The following is a 22464-nucleotide window of genomic DNA, read 5'->3' on the forward strand; positions in this document are numbered from 1 at the left end:
ACTCCGCACAGACAGTGACCCAAGCCGAAATCGAACCTGGGACCCTGGAGCTGTGAAGCAATTGTGCTATCCACAATGCTACCGTGCTGCCTTCCCGTGTGCTGGGAATCTGGAACTCACTGACCGAAAGGGTGGTAGAGACAGGAACCCTCACAACTTCTGAGAACTTTAGATGAGCACATTAAATGCTGCAGCATCCAAGGCTATGGGCCAAAGCCTGGAAAATGAGATTAGAATAGTTAGGTGCGTGATGGTCAGCATGAACAGGGTGGGCCGAAGGGCCCCTTCCTGTGCTGTAAAGCTCCATGGTTCTCTCTATGACTCTCTTCATAATTCAGCGAGTCGCTTCCTCATTAACCGCAAAAGAAAATTTTAAAACTGTTTACCGTTTCAAAATTATTTTATTGTTTCGATAAAAATTGGCAGGCACAAAGTACACATATAAAAAAATAATGAAATACAAGTGGTCGGGGATGGTGAACCAGGGTTACTGAAACAGGGCCGAAAAATTAGCTCACAAAATGAAAAACAATTAACAGTATATCAACTTGAAGGCTGTTGTATTAAAATTCAAAACACTTATTACCTGGTAAATCTGAAAGAGAAACGCTGGAACAATTTAAGGTTACGGAGGGTTTCCAGGTTGGGTAATATGGATAATTTAACAAAAGATTACAAAATGTTTAAAATTTACATTAACAATGTAATAGAATTTGCGAAGGACTGGAAAGATTTGCATTTATACGCCGCATTCCAGAAACGCTTATTTGAAGCACTGTCACTCTTGCGGAGCAGTCAAACGCGGCGGTTGATTTATCCACAGCAAGAACCCACGGGCAAAGATGTGGGGTGGAATTTTCCGCCAGCCGGACTTTCCGCTCCCGCCGAAGCCAATGAACCTTTGAATGGCGTGCCGTGTTTCCCAACCCCACCCCCTTCCGTGACGGGGCCAAAATTCGGCACTAGGTGTTTATTGGTACACCTGGTCGAGGCGGGAATGTTGGCCAGGGCGTAACTGCAGGCTGGCAGTGTCTGCACGGCGCACACCCCAATAGTCTATGGAGAAGGCTTTGCCAGCAAAGCCCACATCCCAAATCTACACTTTTATAACAGGAGCAGGCCATTTGGCCCATCAAGGCTACTGCACCATTTCACCCGAAGCAGCAACTTTTCATCTTGTAGGGGCAGCACGGTAGCAGTGTGGATAGCACAATTGCTTCACAGCTCCAGGGTCCCAGGTTCGATTCCGGCTTGGGTCACTGTCTGTGCGGAGTCTGCACATCCTCCCCGTGTGTGCGTGGGTTTCCTCCGGGTGCTCCGGTTTCCTCCCACAATCCAAAGATGTGCAGGTTAGGTGGATTGGCCATGATAAATTGCCCTCAGTGTCCAAAATTGCCCTTAGTGATGGGTGGGGTTACTGGGTTATGGGGATAGGGTGAAGGTGTTGACCTTGGGTAGGGTGCTCTTTCCAAGAGCCGGTGCAGACTCGATGGGCCGAATGGCCTCCTTCTGCACTGTAAATTCTATGATAATCTATGATCTGCCCCACCCTTCTGAAAATCCTCACTTTTCATTGATTAAGAGAATTCTGCATCTAAATGCTGCCTGAGGCATGGGTTCCAAACTCCTTTGCACACAGGCTCGCATTTTAGCTTCAACTGTAAAGATCTTGGATTACCGGAATCCTCTGTGGGATCATGGGATTTGCCTCTAAAAACCCGCTGCATTACTTCAAGAATCGAATCGTAACCTCGCCATCTCTGGAAAAATGAAATAGTGTTTACTTATCGGGCGAGAAGCAAACCAGTAACTTTCCCGATCACCGCTGTTCCCTTTGTTCCCGTGGAGGGAGCGGGACAGCCATCCTGCGCACAGCAGGCTCCCGCAAACAGTGATGAGTTAACTCGCAGACTATCTGTTCTGGTGATGCTGGTCGAGGGATAATTATTGACCAAAACATGCAGGACAAATCCTCTGCTCTTCTTTGATTAGCGCCGTGGAATCCTTTGTGTCCACCTGAGGGAATGCAGACATGGCCTTGGTAGCGTGAACCCTGTCCGTGCATTCCCACTGGCACATTGACCCCCCCCCCAACCTCTGACTCGGAGGTCAAAGGGCCACTCTCTGACCCATGGTTTGTGCCGTTGGGCAATCTTAGTGTGCCTGAGTGCATTTTCCCTTTCTCCTGACAATGACACTTGACATATTCCACTTTCTGTTCACGTTTGTGTGTGCCTGATTGTTTAGCAGCTTTTCTTTCGAAATGTTAATTCGAAAAAAATATTTGTTTCCGAAGAAAGAGACCTTTCTGTCTCGGATGTTGCGACGGAAACATGGCCTCAGCAACAGTGAACATTATTTAATACTGTGTTTTAAGTCTGGAATAAAAATTCACAACCAGATGTACCGCTTTTTTTTTAATACATTGTGGTGTATTGTCCTCCTTAAAGTGAGCTTAGTACGGTCCCAGGCAGTTAACCAGGAATACCCCTTCTTTGCTGGGGTCTTAATTTAGTAAGAAGTCTTACAACACCAGGTTAAAGTCCAACAGGTTTGTTTCAAATCACTAGCTTCCGGAGCATTGCTCCTTCATCAGGACCCGCAACAACACAAAATCGTGAGCAGAAACTGATAGCCACGTTCCGCACGCATGAGTACGGCTTCAACCGGGACCTGGGATTCATGTCTCATTACATTCGCCCCCCACCATCTGGCGTGAGCTTGCAAAATCCGACCGACTGTCCTGGCTTGAGACAATTCACACCTCTTTGACATGTGATTATCCCTCTCTCCAGTCGCACCGTCTGGACCTGTAAAGACTTAATTACCTGCAAAAACTTGCATTCAAAGTATCATCTTGCATCATTGACTTTGTCTATATCTGTGGTTGTGGAACCCACCTCTTCACTCACTTGATGAAGGAGCTGTGCTCCGAAAGCTAGTGATTCGAAACAAAGCTGTTGGACTTTAACCTGGTGCTGTAAGACCTCTTACTGTGCCCATCCCAGTCTAACGTCGGCATCTCCACATCATGTCTTCATTTAGGTTAGTTGGTCCCATAGCATTTATTGCTCATCCCCAATTGTTGTTGAGAAAGTGGCGATGAGCTGCCTTCATGATCCGCTGCACCAGAGGGGTAAGTTAGGGTGATGTTGCGCCCCTCGAGTCACACGTCACCCTGACTTGTCACCGGGTCCCAATCCTGGAACTTGTACGGCACATGCAAATCTTCTCGTTGCGTAAATGAGGCAGCGAGGTGAAGGGTTAAAATGGATCATAATGGATGAAGGGAATAACAGGTGAGTTGAGGAGTTGCTAAGTGACAGTTGAAGGCTTGAATGGCAGAGGATACAATGGAGTTCCATTTTATTACTTATGAGTAGGTGTTTGAATACATACATCAACACAATCGAGAAGTCCAAAAGACCTTCAGTCATCTGCAGATTCTATGTAAAAGTTCGAATAACACCAGAGTTCTCATTTAAAATTTTCTTCCATTTCCTGTCAGAAACACATTGTCAAACTTTCATATTTAATTGAGCTCTGACTGGGATCGCACATTTAATGGGACATTTCAATTCTGTCACTGACACATTTGCAGCACCAACAGGAGAATTGATCGGTGCATCAGACCAGGGTTTTAGCAAAGGTTTTAGTAGGAGCTCCTCCGGCTACTGCCCTAGGCCTAACCACCTTAGGCTGCTTCAGCAATAACTTTCCCTCTATCAGAAGGTCAGGGATGGGAAGGTTTGTTGGGAATTGCACAATGTTCAGCACCATTGGCAAATCTTTAGGTAACGAAGCGGTTTCTGTGCCCACACAAGACCTGGGCAGCCTTCCTGTTACAGCTGTGGCAAGTAGAATTCAGGTCCCAAAAGTGGTCAAGCAATGATCACCCCCCACAAGAAAGAATCTAACCATCTCCCCGTGACATTCAATGGTATTAACATCACTGAATCTGCCCCACTATCAATGGGGTTACCATTGACCAGACATTTAACTGGGTGAACCATATAAATACTGTGGCTTCAAGAGTAGGCCAGTGGCTGGGAATTCTGCAGTGGGTAACTCACCTCCTGACTCCCCAAAGCCTGCCCGCAATCTACCAGGCACAAGTCAAGAGCGTGATGGAATAATCTCTACTCGCCAGGATGTGTGCGTCTCCAACAAGTTCAACACCATCCAGGACAAAATTGCCCAATTGATTGGCACCACATCCAGCAGTGTGCACCATATGCAAGATGCAATGGAGCAACTCCCCAAACTTCCTTCGACAGCACCTTCCAAACCCGCAATCTTTACCACGTAGAAGGACAAGGGCAGCAGACTCAAGGACAGACTCAGGAACATTCAAAATAGTTTTCTCAAAGGCAAGCGAAACGATCCACTGGTGTGGGGAGGGATGCAATTGCGTATGATTTCACAGAGCCAAGTTGTGCTAATTGAACTAGGTGTCTTCTATCATAGTTCTGTAGAAGAGTTATACGGCATCAAAACATTAATTTTGTTTCTCTCTCCGCAGATGCTGCCAGACTTGCTGAGACCTGGATTTTTTTTTTTTTTAGAACATACAGTGCAGAAGGAGGCCATTCGGCCCATCGAGTCTGCACCGACCCACTTAAACCCTCACCTTCACCCTATCCCCGTAACCCAATAACCCATCCTAACCTTTTTGGTCACGAAGGGCAATTTATCATGGCCAATCCACCTAACCTGCACGCCTTTGGACTGTGGGAGGAAACCGGAGCACCCGGAGGAAACCCACGCAGACACTGGGAGAACATGCAAACCCCCGCACAGACAGTGACCCAACGGGGAATCGAACCTGGGACCCTATCCACCTGTGCTACCGTGCTGCCCGATGTTGTGTTCTTATTTCAGGTTTCCATCATCCGCAGTATTTTATTTCTTTTTGAATGTTCTATCATAAATGTTTTTCACTAGAATGTTAATTTGCTGTCTGTGTAATGAAACAGCTTCAATCGTTCATATACAGTGGCGAACTTTTCAAGTATTGAAAATCTTACAGAGGTGTAGATTGGAGCATCTACAAACAGCATGAACAACAGCTGACAATGGGACACTGTCATTACACCTGAGGGTACTGTATTGTTGGAGGAGAAAGTGGGCACATTCCTGAACTTGTTACTTACAGATTGACCAGCACTCATGTAACGTGAGAGAATAATCTTTATTAATATCGTCACAAGTAAGCTTAGATTAACACTGCAATGAAGTTACTGTGAAAAGCCCCGAGTCGCCACACTCCGGCGCCTGTTCGGGTACACAGAGGGAGATTTCAGAATGTCCAAATCACCTAACAAGCACGTCTTTCGGGACTTGTGGGAGAAAGCCGGAGCACCCGGAGGAAACCCACGCAGACACGGGGAGAACGTACAGACTCCGCACAGACAGCGACCCAAGCTGGGAATCGAACCTGGGACCCTGGCGCTGTGAGGCAACAGTACTAACCCACTGATATATTTGCCACCATATATTTGAGGCAATAACTGAACTTATAATACTATCTTATGTTTTCTTTCTGGGAACAACACTGGTCGTTAGACATGGCCTATTATTTCTAGTGGAATAATTTGCCTGTGTGTTCATTTTTACAGGTAAGTTAATTAGCCGTTTGAAAACATCAGTAAATGTTATATAATGCAACAAATGTGAGCTGCTCTGCTTGCTAACACATACATCCTAAAACTGAATGTTACTGTTGATTCTGTCCCCTCAGAAGGAGAATTGACTCAGCACTTTTTCTGTACCCTGTGCGATTTGGAGCTGCTTCTTCGGGAATGTTTTGTGTGTGCAGTATTGTGCTGATCAAGGCAAGTGATGTCAGTGCTGTGGAATGAATACTTTTCACTTCAGGCACCCATTGCCAGCATGAAGCGTTCACCCTCAAGGTCAGGGATCGGTGTCGAATAAAGCTCTCGTTACTCTGCCAGTAATGTGTTTCAGCCTAACCCCAGCTTGAACCCCCCAGCCCTGCACCAGAGTTTATCGATTTCCATTGTGGTATTTTTGTGAGTTTCCATTCTCAGGATGTTATTTTGTTGCCGGCAAGGCCAGCAATTAGCACAAGGGCACAAGAGCCGGGCAGCGCGGGACTAAACGCGCTCGCTATGGGACTTTGTTCCCATTTAGTTAAATTACGACCGAAGCGACATCTGCCCATTTTTATGTCCATTCACTTAACCTGACAATATTTCATTGCAGCCTCTTTGTGCCCTCCCAACTAACATTTCTATCTCACTTTGTACCTTCAACAGGCCCAGATACATTTCTTTGTCGCTCTGTCTAAATCATTGATATAGATTGTAAATAGTTGAGGCCTCCGCCCCCACTGATCCTTACGGCACTCCACTAGTCACAGCCTGTCAACTTGAGAATGCCCCATTTACGCCTACTCTTTGCTTCCTGTCCGTTAAACTCTCCTCTATCCATGCTTAATACTCAGCTCTAATTACCCTTTGGAAGGTGGTGGTGAGCTGCTTCCTTCAAATGCTGCAGGTCATGTGGTGTAGGTGCACCCAAGGCGCTCTTAGGCAGGAAGCGCCAGGACTTTGACCTAGTGACAGTGGAGGAACTGGGATTGAGTTCCAAGTCAGGATAGCGCGTGGCATGGAGGGGAACCTGCAGGCGGCGACGTTCCCCAATGTCTGCTGTTGTCCTTCTAGTCGTTGGCGATGGTGAGCCTTGGTGAGTTGTTGCGGTGCATCACCGTTGCTGCTGTATGCCGGTGCTGGTGGGAGTGATGAGGTGGTGGATGGAGTGCCAATCAAGCGGACTGTTTTGTCCGGAATGGTGTCGAGCTTGAGTGTTGTTGGAGCTGCGCTCATCCAGGCAAGTGGAGAGTATTCCATCACACTCCTGACTTGTGCCTGGTAGTTGGTGGACAGGTTTCTGAGAGTCTACACAGAATATCCAGCCTATGGCCTATCACACAGATAAAATGCCAAATTAAAGAGCGCTTCTTTTTTTTTTAATTCGTTACTTTCATGCTCACTCGAAGCAGGTTCCGGCATGTTCTAATCTAATTCACGGAGCACCCATTACGATGAATAAGATTCCATTTTCCGGGGCTGGATCAGGGTGGAAGTGTCCGAATTGAAAGGCACAAATCTGACCCAACCCCCCCCCCCCCATAATACTGACCAGTCATGTCACAATTAAAACCCAGAACATGATTTCAGCCTTGTCACATGCTCCACTGATAATACTTAAAGTGCTTTTTTTTAACATATAAAGTATCATAACCATGAATAATTAATACTTAAAGTGGTTGTTGATTTTCGTTAACCCTTCCTTCCATGGCAGTCGAAGAGGATTATTTGGACATGTGCGAATCCTTCCGTATTCTTTGTACGGACACAAGAGGAGGAGTGGTTCCCCGGTGAAGGTGATGTCGCGGCAATGACCTTGTTGTATCCGTGCCAGCTGAGATGGTCGGTCCCTGCACAGAATCTAAGAGGCTGTATGGGGAAAGATGCTGGCTGGGTGCGAGAATGTTATGTTGTGATACTTGGCCCACTTTGCAAAGACAGCCTTCTCAGTAATAAATCTGTGACCTCCGTAGAGGGCATTTTCATGAATGGCATACTCCGCGCATTCATCTCGACTCCCAGCTTCGTAGTAATGATAAGGGACTTTTTTGTGTCCTGCTGTCCTGTGTAAACTGAAAAGAATCATCGTCAATGACATTTCTGATTTCAGGGCTTTCAGTGCAACTGATTACATTTGATGCAGCTTTGAGGTCAGAAACCAAAAGAGCTGCTTATGGGACACCTTGGAGCTTGTTAGAGAGATGGTTAAACATTTCTAGGATTCACACACGGGAGAAATGCGATGGTTTCCATGACTGCGCGGTGGAGGGGTGGGATTCTCTGTCCCACCGCACCCCGGTCTCCGTCTCGCCAGCCGGCCAATTGGGTTTCCCATTGTGGGCAGCCCCACGCCGTCGGGAAATCCCCGGGCGTGAGTGCGCGGCCGGCGCAATGGAAGATCCCGCCAGCGGAGAATCCGACTCAAGTGCTCCCCAGTCAATGAAGTATTTCTTTTTAAAAATAAATTTAGAGTACCCAATTATTTTTTCTTCAATTAAGGGGCAATTTAGCGTGGCCAATCCACCTAACCTTGCACATCTTTGGGTTGTGGGGGTGAAACCCACACACACATGGGGAGAATGTGCAAACTCCACACGGACAGTGACCCAGGGCCGGGATTCGAACCCGGGTCCTCAGCGCCACAGTCCCAGTGCTAACCACTGCGCCACGTGCCGCCCTCAATGAAATATTTCTGAGGTATAGTCATTTTTGTCATGTAGGAAATGCCTTTTGGGTGAGATGGTTTCGTGGTAACGTCACAGGGTTTATAATCTAAAAGCCCAGACTAGCGCTCTGGGGGAGGTGGAGGGTGGGGGTGGGGGGGGGGGGGGGGGGGGGGGGGTGGGTTGGGGGGGGGGGGGTTAGGGGGAGGGGGGGCATGGGTTTGAGCCCACCAAGGCAGCTGGTGGAATTTAAAATTCAGTTAATTCATAAATCGGGAATATAAAGCTGGTCTCAGTAAAGGTTTTACTCCTGAGTCAAATGTTTGTAGGTTCAACCTCCCACCGTACAGACTTAGGGCGCATAATCCAGGCCGACACCCCCCTGCTGTACTGAGGGAGTGCTGCACTATTGGGGATCCCATCTTTCCCAGGAGACATGAAACCAAGGCCGCACCTGCACTGTCTGCTGGAAGTCACCAGTTCGAAGAACAACAGGTGAGTTCACCTTGGTGCCCCGGCCAATATTTGTCCCTCAGTCAAAATAATCTGGTCAATTATCTCAATGACCAATCAATTGCGTTGATTGTTGTAAAAACTCACCTGGTTCATAAATGTCCTTTAGGGGAGGAAATCTGCCATCCTTACCTGGTCTGGCCTCTATGTAACTCCAGACCCACCGCAATGTGGTTGACTTAACTACCCTTTCATAGTGTTGAGGGCTGTTGCAGGTTACAACAGGACATTGACCGGATGCAGAGCTGGGCTGAGAAGTGGCAGATGGAGTTCAACCTAGATAAATGTGAAGTAATTCAATTTGGAAGGTCAAATTTGAATGCTGAATACAGGGTTAAAGGCAGCATTCTTGGAAGTGTGGAGGAACAGAGGGATCTTGGGTTCCATGTACATAGATCCCTCAAAGTTGCCACCCAGGTTGATAGGGTTGTTAAGAAGGCGTATGGTGTGTTGGCTTTCATTAAGTTTAAGAGCCGCGAGGTTTTTGCTGCAACTTTATAAAACCCTGATTTAGACCACACTTGGAATATTGTGTCCAGTTCTGGTTACCTCATTATAGGAAGGATGTGGAAGCTTTGGAGAGGGTGCAGAGGAGATTTACCAGGATGCTGCCTGGACAGGAGGGCATGTCTAATGAAGAAAGGTTGAGTGAGCTAGGTCTTTTTTCACTGGAGCGAAGAAGGAAGAGAGGTGACTTGATAGAAGTGTACAAGGTGATGAGAGGCATGGAGAGAGTAGATAGCCAGAGACTGTCATGAGGGGACATAATTTTAAGGTGATTGGAGGAAGGTATAGGGGAGATGTCAGAGGTAGGTTCTTTACACAGAGAGTGGTGGGTGTGTGGAATGCACTGCCAGCGGAGGTGGTGGTGTCAAGAGTCATTCGGGACATTTAAGCGACTCTTGGACAGGCACATGGACAGCGGTAAATTGAAGGGGTGTAGGTTAGGTTGATCTTAGATTAGGATAAATGGTCGGCACAACATCGTGGGCCGAAGGGCCTGTACTGAACTGTTCCATGTTCTACGTTCTCTGAAATGGCCCAGCGAGGGCAATGAGGGATGGACAACAAATACTGACCTTGGCAGTGATTCCTGCATCCAATGAAAGAGAGAAAAATAAATTTGCGCACAGTTAGTTCCCACATCCAACATCGAGATAAATGATCAGAACATCTGTTTTGGTACCATTGATTGAGGGATAAATATTGGCCAGGTCTTGTCTTTTGAAATGGTGTCATCATATCGTTTCCGTCCTGCATTTACAGTGCAGCACTGCCTCGGCACTGCACGGGAGGTTACCCAAGTCTGTAAAGTCGGGGGGGGGGGGGGGGGGGGGGCTGAAATTACAGCCATTTGACTCAGAAGCAAGACTTTTCCCAACATCCCGCAGCACACTTCAAAGACTCTTCAGCCAACAATCTACATATTAAGGGTTGCACCCACCTGAAACAGCTACACAGGGGGGAATACAGGGAGAGGAAATGTCGCACACTACCCACAAACGGCAATGAGAGATCTAGGGCCCTGACCTTAACTTCTCATCTGAGCGCCTTGGTCAGCGGGGCACTCCCTCCGCAGTACACAAGAGCCACATACCCTGGAGACGGTACCCTGCCTCAAAAGTAAAACCGACTGAGCCAATCTGACATGTGGCAGCAAACAGCCAAACGTGACAATGAAAGTGGTCACAAAATGACTGAAGAGCTAGCGATTCATTTTAATTCTGAGCCTAACTGCGTGATATTTAATGTAAGTTGTTGTAACGGTGATAACCCAAACAATCACAAACTTCTAACTCACTCGAAGGTATCGAGCTTCATTCCACTGACACTCATCATCACCAATCCACACAGAGAAAGAGGACATTCAGCCCATCATGTCTGTACTGACTCTCTGAATGAGTATTTCATCACGTGTCATTCTCCTGCCTTCTCCCCATTACCCCGCCCATTGCCTTTTTTTCTTCAAATTCCCTCCTGAGTGCCTTCATTGAACCTTCCTCACCTCCCTTAAGGGCTCTCTCAATGGATCAGTGGATCAAGCCAATGATGTACTGAGCTTTGACAAAGAGTCATCGGACTCGAAACGTCAGCTCTTTTCTCTCCCTACATCTGCTGCCAAACCTGCTGAGATTTTCCAGCGTTTTCTCTTTCGTTTCAGATTCCAGCATCTGCAGTAATTTGCTTTATTTTGTGTACCGACTAGGAACCTCCTCTGGTTTCAGCCAGGACAGTGGTGGTGGTGGGGGGGGTGGGGGGGTGTCTCATGTACCCCGGGATACTGGAAAGGGATTTCCACCCCATAACACATTCCCATGATCCAGGCTGAAGCAATTACGTATATGGCTGTCAGTTGAGGAGAGATCAGTAGGTGCAGTTATGACTCTCTCACAGTAGAATATCCAGCCAGGAGTCATGCATTTAGGGGTAGTTCCTTGGGCAAAGGACTGGTGGGCTCCTCACGCTCTCGTCATAAAGCCGTTCTGAGATGGCTCTCGCCAGCAACGAACCGACACAAAGATCCGAGAGCGGGGCTGCAATCTAGTGAGGAGTCAAAATCTTCACAGGTCGAGAGAGGGAAATATTGGCAGAGAGATGGGAAGTAGATGTAAAGTGGCTCAATCGGGAGCACTCTTGTCTCTCAATCAGAGGGTTGTGGGTTCAAACCCCACTCCAGGAACTTCGAGTGCAAAGTCTAGACTCTGTTCCGGGAGTGCTGCAATGTTGGAAGTGCCGTCATCCAGAGGGAATGTTTCAAATTGAAGAACTGCCTGTGAAGGATTCCATGGGCCAATCCCGAAAACAGGCTGGAGTACCCTCCCTAGTGTCCTTATCTGCACCTAGACCTCAACCAATGTAGCAAAAAGACATTTGGGGCGTCATTCTCCAACCCCCCAGCGGGTCGGAGAATGGCCGTTGGCCGCCGTGAATCCCGCCCCCGCCGGTTGCCGAAGTCTCCGGTACCGGATATTCGGCGGGGTGGGAATCGGGCCGCGCCGGTTGGCGGGCCCCCCCGCTGGATTCTCCGGCCCGGATGGGCCAAAGTCCCGCCGATAAATTGCCTGTCCCGCCGGCGTAAATTAGAGTACCTATTTACCGGCGGGACAAGGCGGCGTGGGCGGGCTCCGGGGTCCTGGGGGGTTGCGGGGCGATCTGACCCCGGGGGGTGCCCCCACGGTGGCCTGGCCCGCGATCGGGGCCCACCGATCCGCGGGCGGTCCTGAGCCGTGGGGGCACTCTTTCCCTTCCGCCTCCGCCACGGTCTCCACCATGGCGGAGGCGGAAGAGACTCTCCCCACTGCGCATGCGCGGGAAACTGTCAGCGGCCGCTGACGCTCCCGCGCATGCGCCGCCCCGACATGTCATTTCCGCGCCAGCTGGCGGGGCAACAAAGGCCTTTTCCGCTAGCTGGCGGGGCGGAAATCCCTCCGGCGCCGGCCTAGCCCCTCAGTGTTGGGGCTCGGCCCCCAAAGATGCGGAGCATTCCGCACCTTTGGGGCGGCGCGATGCCCGTCTGATTGGCGCCGTTTTGGGCGCCAGTCGGCGCACATCGCGCCGTTTGGGGAGAATTTCGCCCATGATGTGGTCGTCATCACATTGCTGTTTGTGGGAAGAAGCTGGCTGTAACATTCCCTCCATCACGTTTCAAATGAATAATTCATTGAGTAGAAAGCTAGGAATATCCTGAGGCTATGAAAAGTGCTTTCTAAATGCAAGTCTTTTTTTTTCTTTTACCATTTAATTAAAGCCCTTTGTTATCATTTATACGTAGACATATGACCCAAATGTTGAAGCAATTCAGTGCCTTTTAATACTGATCCTGAGAACTAATAAATGTTTATTATTATTTCATTAAGCATATAATGATCTGCAATATTAAGAGACTGCAGTGCATTGGCAATATCCTTGCTACTTCTAACATTGACGATAATGAGTGCTGCAATTTAATTGGGATGCCGGGAAAATATACATTTCTGATATCTTAGGTTCACAGAGCTGCTTCTCCCCTGGTGTGCTTTCATCACAGCATCTCTCCACTGATGCAATTGGTAACAACCACAACCAGCATTTAAATAGTGCCTTTAAAACAGTAATAGGTCCCTGAGGTGCTTCACAGGAACAGACAACATTTGATACTGAACCACTGCACCTAACGAGGTATGAAGACAGATGACCTTAAAGAATGGCACGAGTTGAGTATGAAGGAACTTCTTAAAGGGGAATGGCAGGAATTGTGGCGCAGTGGGTGGCGTCATTGCCTCTGAGCCGGAAGCTCCGAGTTTGAGTCCCACCTCAGGACTTGATGGCCAAGGAAGGTGGGTCCACAACGCGGTCAAACAGGGTGAGAGTGTCAACCTGCAAATCCTTCCAAACACACCAATGGCTGGCGGTAAGAGCGGGAGAGAATCCTGGTCAGCCACGCCTGTTGTGGAGTGGGGCCCCTCATGCTACAAGCCCACGGTGACAGACTAGGGACCTGTTTTGGAAATTACGAGCTATGGAAACAGTCGTAAGTTCGGGAAGAGAATTGGAATTGGAGTTAAAGAGTGAAGATTGATGGAAAGTTCAGGGGATATTAGAACTTAGGGCCTAGGCAGATGGAGGACCATCTTGGTGGAGCGATTAGAATAGGAGATTGGCTCACGATCAGAATTAGAGGAGCACAGAGATCCTGCATGGATGTAGGGTGGAGAATGTGACAGAGAGAGGGAAGAGTCAGACCATGAATTTGACAACAAGCACAAGAAAATCCTCCTGTAACATCTCATTGGAAAGTCATAATCTCCAAATTGTTTTCCCTCTCAGGTGGGTGTAAAAGGTCCCATGGAATTATCTTGAAGAAGAGGAGGGGAGATCTCTCTGGTATCTGAGCCAATATTTATTCCTGCCAACATCTTTGGCGAAATTCTCCGTAATCGGCGCGATGCCGCCGCCCGGCGCCAATAGCGGCGCAAATCAGTCGGGCATCGCGCCGCCCCAAAGGTGCGGAATCCTCCGCATCTTGACCGGCCGAGCCCTAACCTTGAGGGGCTAGGCCCGCGCCGGACTGATTTCCGCCCCGCCAGCTGGCGGGAAAGGCCTTTGGTACCCCGCCAGCTGGCGCGGAAATGACATTGCCGGGTGGCGCATGCGCGGGAGCGTCAGCGGCCGCTCACAGCATCCCGCGCATGCGCAGTGGAGGGAGTCTCTTCCGACTCCGCCATGGTGGAGACCGTGGCGAAGGGACTGCCCCCACGGCACAGGCCCACCCGCGGATCGGTGGGCCCAGATCGCCCCGCGCCCCCCCCAGGACCCTGGAGCCCGCCCGCGCCGCCTTGTCCCGCCGGTAAGAGAGGTGGTTTAATCCACGCCGTCGGGACAGGCATTCTAGCAGTGGGACTTCGGCCCATCCGGGCCGGAGAATCGCCGGGGGGGGGGCCCGCAAACCGGCGTGGCGTGATTCCCGCCCCCGCCGAATCTCTGGTGCCGGAGAATTCGGCAACCGGCGGGGGTGGGATTCACGCCAGCCCCCGGCGATTCTCCGACCTGGCGGGGGGTCGGAGAATCTCGCCCCATGTTAACATTGTGGGCGCAATTCTCCCATCGGGAGACTAAGTCCCGACGCCGGAGTGAAAACCTGGGCGTTTCACTCCGGCGTCAGAGGGGGGCTAAGAGCGGCGCCGCGTCATTTACGCCGTCGGGCCTTGGCGCCGCGTAAAAGCGCTGCTTCGTAAGTGACGCGACCGGCGCCGCGTAAATGACATCACCCGAGCATGCACGGTTGCTGTCCTCCCCGCGGCCGCCCCGCAAGAAGATGTCGGTTGGATCTTGCGGGGCAGCGGGGGAAAGGAGGTCCTCCTTCAGAGAGGCTGGCCCACCGATCGGTGGGCACCGATCGCAGGCCAGGCCCCTTTTGAGCACCCCGTCTGGTGCAGGAACCCCCTCGCCCCCCCACCGGCCGTCCCCCCAGCGTTCCCGCGCTGTTCCCGCCGGCAGCAACCATTGTCCGGGCCGGAGAATCGCCGCTCGCCCATTACCAACGGCAAGCGGCAATTCTCCCAGCGGCCAGCCGTGATTCGCGCCGCACCGGGGGCATCATTCTCCGCCGGCGCGAGTCTCCGTTTTGCCGGCGCCCGGGGGTTTCCCGACGGCGTGGGGCTGCCCCACAATGGGAAACCCCATTGACCGGCCGGTGTTACGGAGACTCCCGCCGGCCGGTCGGGGCAGAAATGTGGCGGGGCGGGTAGGAGAATTTCGCCCCGGTTTGGGAGGGGGGTGGGAGAATCGCGTGCGGGCGTTGGGACGGCGTGGCGGGACTCACGCGGCACCCAGGCGATTCTCCCACCCGGTGTGGGGGGGGGGTAGAATTCCGCCCATTAAATCTGTAATTGGGAAAATGTTAGAGTCCATTATAAAGATGCAGCAGAGCATTTAGAAATACATAATATAATCAAGCAGAGCCAGCATAGCTTCATGAAGGGGAAATTATCCCTGACAAATTTATTAGAATGATCTGAGGTGGTAATGAGCAGGATAGATAAAGGGGAAATAGTGAATGTAATATACTTGGATTTCCAAAACGTGTCCGGTAAGGTACCGCTCAACAGGCTACTTAATAAAATAAGTTGGGGGTAGTATATTAGCATGGGTAGAGAATTGACTAACTGATCGAAGACAGTGAATTGGGATGAGAGGGAATTTTCAGGATGGCAACCTGTAACCCGTGGCATGTCAGAGGGTTCAGGGCTGGCTCCATAATTATTTATAACGAATACTAATGATCTGGAGGAGCGAAATGAATGTATTATTGCCAAGTTTGCGTATGACACATAAATAGGTGGGAAAGCAAGTGGTGAGGATAACACAAAGAGTCTACAGAGGGATATAGACAGGCGAAGTGGCTGGGCAAAAACCTGGCAGATGGAATATAATGTAGGAAAATGTGAAGTTATGCATTTTGGTCGGAAGAATAAAGGAGCTGAATATTATTTAAAGAGTGAAAGACTGCATATATTCACAAAAAACTAGCATGCAACTTCAGCAGGTAATAGGGAAGGCAAGTGTAATGTTGGCCTTTATTTCAAAGGGAACGCAGTATAAAGATGGGGAAGTCCTGTTAAAACTACACAAGACACTAGTTAGACCACACCTGAAATTCTGTGAACAGTTTTGGTCCCCTTATCTAAGGAAAGAAACACTGGCATTGGAAGCAGTCCAGAGAAGGTTCATGAAGTTGATCCTGAGTATGGAGAGATTTTACTATGAGGAGAGGTTGAATAGGTTGGGCCTGTGCTAATTGGAGTTTAAAAGAATGAGAGGTGACCTTACTGAGACATATAGGATTCTCATGTGGCTTGAAAGAGTCGATGCTGTTGTTTCCTCTTGTGGAAGAGTCTAGGACCAGAGGGCATAACCTCAGGGTAAGGGATTCGGCCCATTGAGTCTGCTCCGCCATTCAATCATGGCTGATATGTTTCTCGTCCCCATTCTTCTGCCTTCTCCCCATAACCCCCATTCCCTTTATTGATCAAGAAATTCCCATATTAATCAAGATTAATGCTTGAGGTGCTGTTACCTGTAGGGCTCCAGACCAAAAGCTGGAAGGTGGAATTAAACACAATAGTTCTTCCTTAGAACATATGAGCATAAGAACTAGGAGCAGGCATAGGCAATTTAGCCTGATCCACTGCTTAGTATGATCACAGCTGCTCCCATCCTGGCCTCAACTCCACTGTCCTGCCGATCTCCGTACCCCTTCAACCCATTATTAATTAAAAATATGTCGAACTCCTCCGTAAATTTACTCACTGGTCCAGCATCCATTGCATTCTGGTGTAGCCGATTTCACAGATTCATCACCCTCTGGCAGAATTACTTTTCCTTATCTCGGTTTTAAATGTTCTACCCCTTATCCTGAAACTATGACCTCTCGTTCTAGAATGCCGCACAAGAGGAAGCATCTCGCTCCACGTCTACTTTATCCATATGTTTTATCACCGTATATACCTCAATTTGATCTCCCCTCATTCTTCTAAACTCTAGTGAGTATAGGCCTAAACTGTTCCATATCTCTTCATAAGACGAACCCCTCATTTCTGGAATCAATCTAGTGAACCTCCTCTGAACTGCCTCCAATGACACTACACCTTTCCTTAAATAAGGGGACCAAAACTGTGCACAATACTCCGGGTGCGGTCTCATCAATGCCTTGAATAGTTGCAACAACTTGTTATACTTTGCACTCTATTCCTTTAGCTATAAATGTCAACATTCCATTTGCTTTCTTTATTATCTGCTGCACCTGCATGCTAGTGTTCGATGACTCATGCATGAGGACACCCAGACCCTTCGATGCCGGAGCACCCCAAAGTCTCTTCCTATTTAGATAATATAAACACCAGCATTGAAATGAAATGAAAATCGCTTATTGTCGCATGTAGGCTTCAAATGAAGTTACTGTGAAAAGCCCCTAGTCGCCACATTCCGGCGCCAGTTCGGGGAGGCTGGTACGGGAATCGAACCGTGCTGGTTTAGCACACTGGGCTAAATCGCTGGCTTTTAAAGCAGACCATAGCAGGCCAGCAGCACGGTCCGATTCCCATACCAGCCTCCCCGAACAGGCGCCGGAATGTGGCGACTAGGGGCTTTTCACAGTAACTTTATTTAGATAATAAGTAGCCTTTCCATTTTTCCAACCAAAATGCATGACCTCACACTTATCCACGTTAAACTCTATCTGCCACATTTTGGCCCACTCACCTAAATTATCTATATCAATTTGTAAGGTTCTTATTTCCTCTTTGCAACTTACGGTCCCACCTATTTTAGTGTCATCTGCAAATTTGGCTATAGGACCTTCTATCCCTGTATCCAAGTCGTTAATATAGATTGTAAATAGCTGAGACCCAAGGACCGCACCCTTTGGCACCTCACTAGTTACACCTTGCCATCCAGAAAAAGACTCATTTATCCCGACTCTCTGTCTCCTGTCCATCAGACAGTCTTCTATCCAAGCTAATAAATTACCCCAACCCCATGTGATCTCACCTTGTGAATTAACCTTCTGTGCGGCGTCTTATCAAACGCCTTCCGGAAGTCCAGATATACCACATCTACAGGATCTCTATTATCTACTTGGCTTGGTACATCTTTGTAGAACTCTGGCAAATTAATCAAACATGATTTACCCTTCGTAATATCATGCTGACTCTGATAGATTGCGTTTTGACTTTCCAAACATCCTGATATTACTTCCTGAACAATAGATTCTAACAATTTCCCAACAACAGATGTTAAACTAACTAATCTGTAATTTCCCACTGTCATGTGAGAGTACCTTTAAGAAATGGGTGCTTAATAAATGCACCTTTAAAAAATGGGTATTATCAGTGATGTTAGACTGTGGGTGGAGCTGGGCTGTCTGTCAGCTTTTTACTTTCATTTTAGGCTGTTTGCTGCAGGGCGTGTTTTAGTTTCGTTTTCAGTGTTGGAGCTGTAGCCAGACCAAGCAGGTGTACGGTTGTTCTCTCTGCCATCAAAAGACTATCTCTTGATCATTTGGTGAATTCAGAATTATAAATGTTCTCAGTAGTGAATGTGAACCTAATGTGCTTCTGGTGAAAGGTGTTTTAAGTCTTATGGATGTTAAAAGGAAAGCTTAAGCATTACTTAGTTTTGTATTCTTTGGGGTTATATTTGAATTGATGGTTGCTAAGATGGTCACTGTATGTTTTAAAAAGGTTAACTTGAGTTCATAGAATAAACATTGTTTTGCTTTAAAAAATACTTTTCCATTTCTGCTGTACCACACCTGTAGAATGGGCCCCACAATCTAGTAAATGTTGTGGGTCAGGTGAATCCATGATACACTTTGGGGTTCTCTAAACCCTGGCCCATAACACCACATTGTGACTCCCTCCCTTTTTGAATAAGAGACTGGTGCACATGCACACCAAGGTCACTCTGATCCTCGGTGCTTCCCAGGGTCCTGCATTTATCATGTATTCCCTTGCCTTGTTTGTCCTGCCCAAGTGCAATCCTCAAGGATTGAATCCTATTTGCCACTGATCAGCCCATCTGACCAGCCCGTCTACATGCTTCTGTAATCAAAGGTTATCCTCCGCGCTATTTACCGCCCCACCAATTTTTGTGTCATCTGAAAACTTACTGATCAATCCTCCTACATTCATATATAGTAGCCATTTACATAATCCCCAAACAGCAAGGGCCCCAAGACTGATCCCTGCGGGACCCCACTGGGCACAGGTTTCCAGTCAGAAAAACACCCCTCATCCATCACCTTCTGCTTCCTGCCACTTAGCCAATTTTGGATCCAATTTGCCAAATTTCCTTGGGCCCCATGGGCTCTTACCTTCACGATCTGTCTCCCATGTGGGATCTTATTAAAACTGCTGACGCCCAAGTAGACAACATCAAATGTATCTCCCTCATCTACACAATTGGTCACCTCTTTGAAAAGCTCAATCAAGTTCGTCAGACATGACCTCCCCTTAACAAAACCATGCTGACTGTATTTATTAATCCCGGCCTCTCCAAATGCAGATTAATTCTGTCCCTCAGAATTGCTTTGAATAGTTTCCCAACCACTTGAGGTGACACTGACTGGCTGTAATTTCCTGGTTTATCCCTTCCTCCCTTCTTGAATAATGGTACCACATTGGCTATCCTCCAATGCTCCAGTACCTCTCCTGTGGCCAGAGAGGAATTGATTATTGCCAGCGCCCCTGCTATTTCCTCCCTTGTCTCACTCAACAGCCTGAGATACATTTTGCCTAGCCCTGGAGATCTGTCTAACTTTAAGCCTGCCAGACCACTCAGAACCTCCTCTCTGTCTATGTTAATCTCTTTAATTTTATAACAATCCTTCTCCCTGATTTCTATACTCACGCTGTCCCTCTCACGAGTGAACACTGACACAAAGTATTCATTCGGAACCCTCCCTATATCCTCCAGCTCCACACACAAATTACGACTGTGGTCCTTAATGGGCCCTACTTTTTCCCTAGTTATCCTTTTGCCCTTAATGTACTTGGAAAACAACTGGGGATTTTACTCAATTTTACTTGCCAATATCCTTTTATGTCTCCTTTTTGCTCTCCTAATTTCATAGAACATAGAACATAGAGTGCAAAAGGAGGCCATTCGGCCCATTGAGTCTGCACCAACCCACTTAAGCCCTCACATCCTCCCTATCCCCGTAATCCAATAACCCCTCCTCACCTCTTTTTGGTCACTAAGGGCAATTTACCATGGCCAATCCACCTAACCTGCACGTCTTTGGACTGTGGGAGGAAACCGGAGCACCCGGAGGAAACCCACGCAGACACGGGGAGAACGTGCAGACTCCGCACAGACAGTGACCCAGCAGGAATCGAACCTGGGACCCTGACGCTGTGAAGCCACAGTGCTAACCACTTGTGCTACCGTGCTGCCCTATTTCCTTTTTAAGTTCCCTCTTACACATTCTATACGCCTCTATGGCTTCTGCCATAAGCCTTCTTTTTTCTCCTGATCCAATGCTGTATATCCCTCGATATCCAAGGTTCACAGGATTTGATTATCCCACCCTTTTTCTTGATTGACGCTGATTGTTCTAAGTTCCACCCTTTCTATTACCTCTGAATTGCCCGTTCCCGTCGGAATTGTACTAGTGTCCTCCACCGGGAAAACTGAGGCAAAGTATTGATTCAGCATCTCCGCCATTTCTGTGTTCCCCACTATTAACTCTCCGGTTCATCTTCCAAGGGACGAACATTCACTTTAGTGCCTCTCTTCCATTTTATGTACTTATAAAAGCTTTTGCTATCCTTTTTAGATACTTTGGGCTAGCTTTCTTTCGTAATTTACCTGAGCTCTTTTTGTTACTTTTTTAGTAACCCTTTGTTTATGTTTGACAGTTTCCCAGTCTTCCAGCCTGCCACTGACCTTTGCAACATGGTACACCTAAGTCTTTGTCTTCATTTTGTCATTAACCTCCTTGCTTAGCCATGGATCTTAATTTTGTCCCTCTTACCGTCTTTCTTCCTCTCTGGAATATATTTTAGTTGTGAGGAATTGAGTATCGTCTGAAAAACAATTAAGAGGAATTTCTTCTCTCCGATGGGAGTGAATCTGTGGAATTCTTTACCGAAGAGGGTTGAAGAGGCTGGGTGGGTAAGTATGTTCAAGGCTGAGATAGACAAATTTTGAATCAGTAAGATAATTGAGGCTTATGGGGATTATCAGATCAGATCAGTCATGATCTCATTGAATGGCGGAACATACTCGATGGGCTGAATGGCCTACATGTGTTCGTATGCTTTATGATATTATGGTCCTATCACTGAAACAAGTTATCTGTTCAACTATCTATTTGCTGTTTCTGGCACCTCGTTGTGCTACACTTTCTACAAAGGTATATTCACCGTCCATGAGCATATTGAAACATCCTGAGGTCATGTAGCGTGTTAGATGAATGAAAATCTTTATGTTGTTTTCGTTATATCAAAATCTAGTTGACCCAAAGTCAGCAGTAAAAGCTGTGGGTGGTTCCCCTCGCAGCCCACCTCTCACAATGCAGGTTGTCCGGACAGTTAATAATAATCTTTATTATTGTCACAAGTAGGCTCACATTAACACTGCAATGAAGTTACTGTGAAAATCCCCTAGTCGCCACACTCCGGCGCCTGTTCGGGTGCACGTAGGGAGAATTCAAAATGTCCAATTCATCTAACAAGCACGTCTTTCGGGACTTGTGGGAGGAAACCGGAGCACCCGGAGGAAACCCACGCAGACACGGGGAGAACGTGCAGACTCCGCACAGGCAGCGACCCAAGTGGAATCGAGCCTGGGACTCCGGCGCTGTGAAGCAACTGTGTTAACCACTGTGCTACTGTGCCGCCCATAATTGCCCTATACAGCACAGAAACAGACCACTTAGTCCGGTGTTTATCTTCCACACAGGCCTCCGCCCACCCGACTTCATCGAGCACTATCTGCTTAATCACCTAATCCTGCCTCTCTCATGTGTTCATCTGGCTTTGCGTGAGTTGATCTGTGCTATTTGCCTCAACCGCTTGGTATGGTAGTGAGCTCCAAATTCTAACCACTCTCTGGATAGAAAAGATTCTCCTGAAAGATAAAGCATAAATATCTGCATTTATACAGCGCCTTTCACAACCACTGGTTGCCCCAAAGTGCTCCACATCCAGTGATATACTTTATGAAGTGCACTCACATAAGAATATCCCTCCATACCTGGGATCAACTGAGTGAACCTTCTCTGGACTGCCTCCAATGCCAGTCTATCTTTCCTTAGCTAAGGGGACCGAAACTGTAATGTAGAAAACGTGGCAGCCAATTTGCACACAGCAGGTCCCCCCGATCTGATAATAACCGGACAATTTTTTTATGTTTATTTGAGAGGTAAATGTTACTTTGTTTCAAAATAGTGCCTCCGGAGGAGGAAATGGGGGCTTGGTTCGCCATCTCATCTGAAAGACGGCACGTCCGATGGTGCAGCACGGCACTGGAGTGTCAACCTAGATTTCTTTTGTGCTCAAGTCCCGATGTGAGACTTATTGGACATGCTGGTGACGATCTTATCACGATGGCCCATCATTTTGTAGGTGCTCCACAAGAAGAAGAATGTCTACATCTACCCAACCATTAATATTTAGTAATAATATCTACCTCAT

At 48.0% G+C, this 22464-nt stretch overlaps 1 protein-coding gene across 2 annotated transcripts in view; it reads right to left on the reverse strand.

The window, feature by feature from the left end:
- Nucleotides 1-381: 381 nt before the first annotated feature.
- Nucleotides 382-22464, reverse strand: part of st6galnac3 (ST6 (alpha-N-acetyl-neuraminyl-2,3-beta-galactosyl-1,3)-N-acetylgalactosaminide alpha-2,6-sialyltransferase 3) — a 283945-nt gene continuing 261862 nt past the window's right edge. For both annotated transcript variants that reach the window (XM_072510419.1, XM_072510420.1), the window contains one exon: nt 382-7684. In XM_072510419.1, coding sequence (XP_072366520.1) covers nt 7474-7684 — 211 coding nt within the window. In that variant the 3' untranslated portion in view covers nt 382-7473. The remainder of the gene's footprint in view (nt 7685-22464) is intronic.

The sequence above is a fragment of the Scyliorhinus torazame genome, chromosome 7, assembly GCF_047496885.1.
Source record: "Scyliorhinus torazame isolate Kashiwa2021f chromosome 7, sScyTor2.1, whole genome shotgun sequence".
Lineage (NCBI taxonomy): Eukaryota > Metazoa > Chordata > Chondrichthyes > Carcharhiniformes > Scyliorhinidae > Scyliorhinus > Scyliorhinus torazame.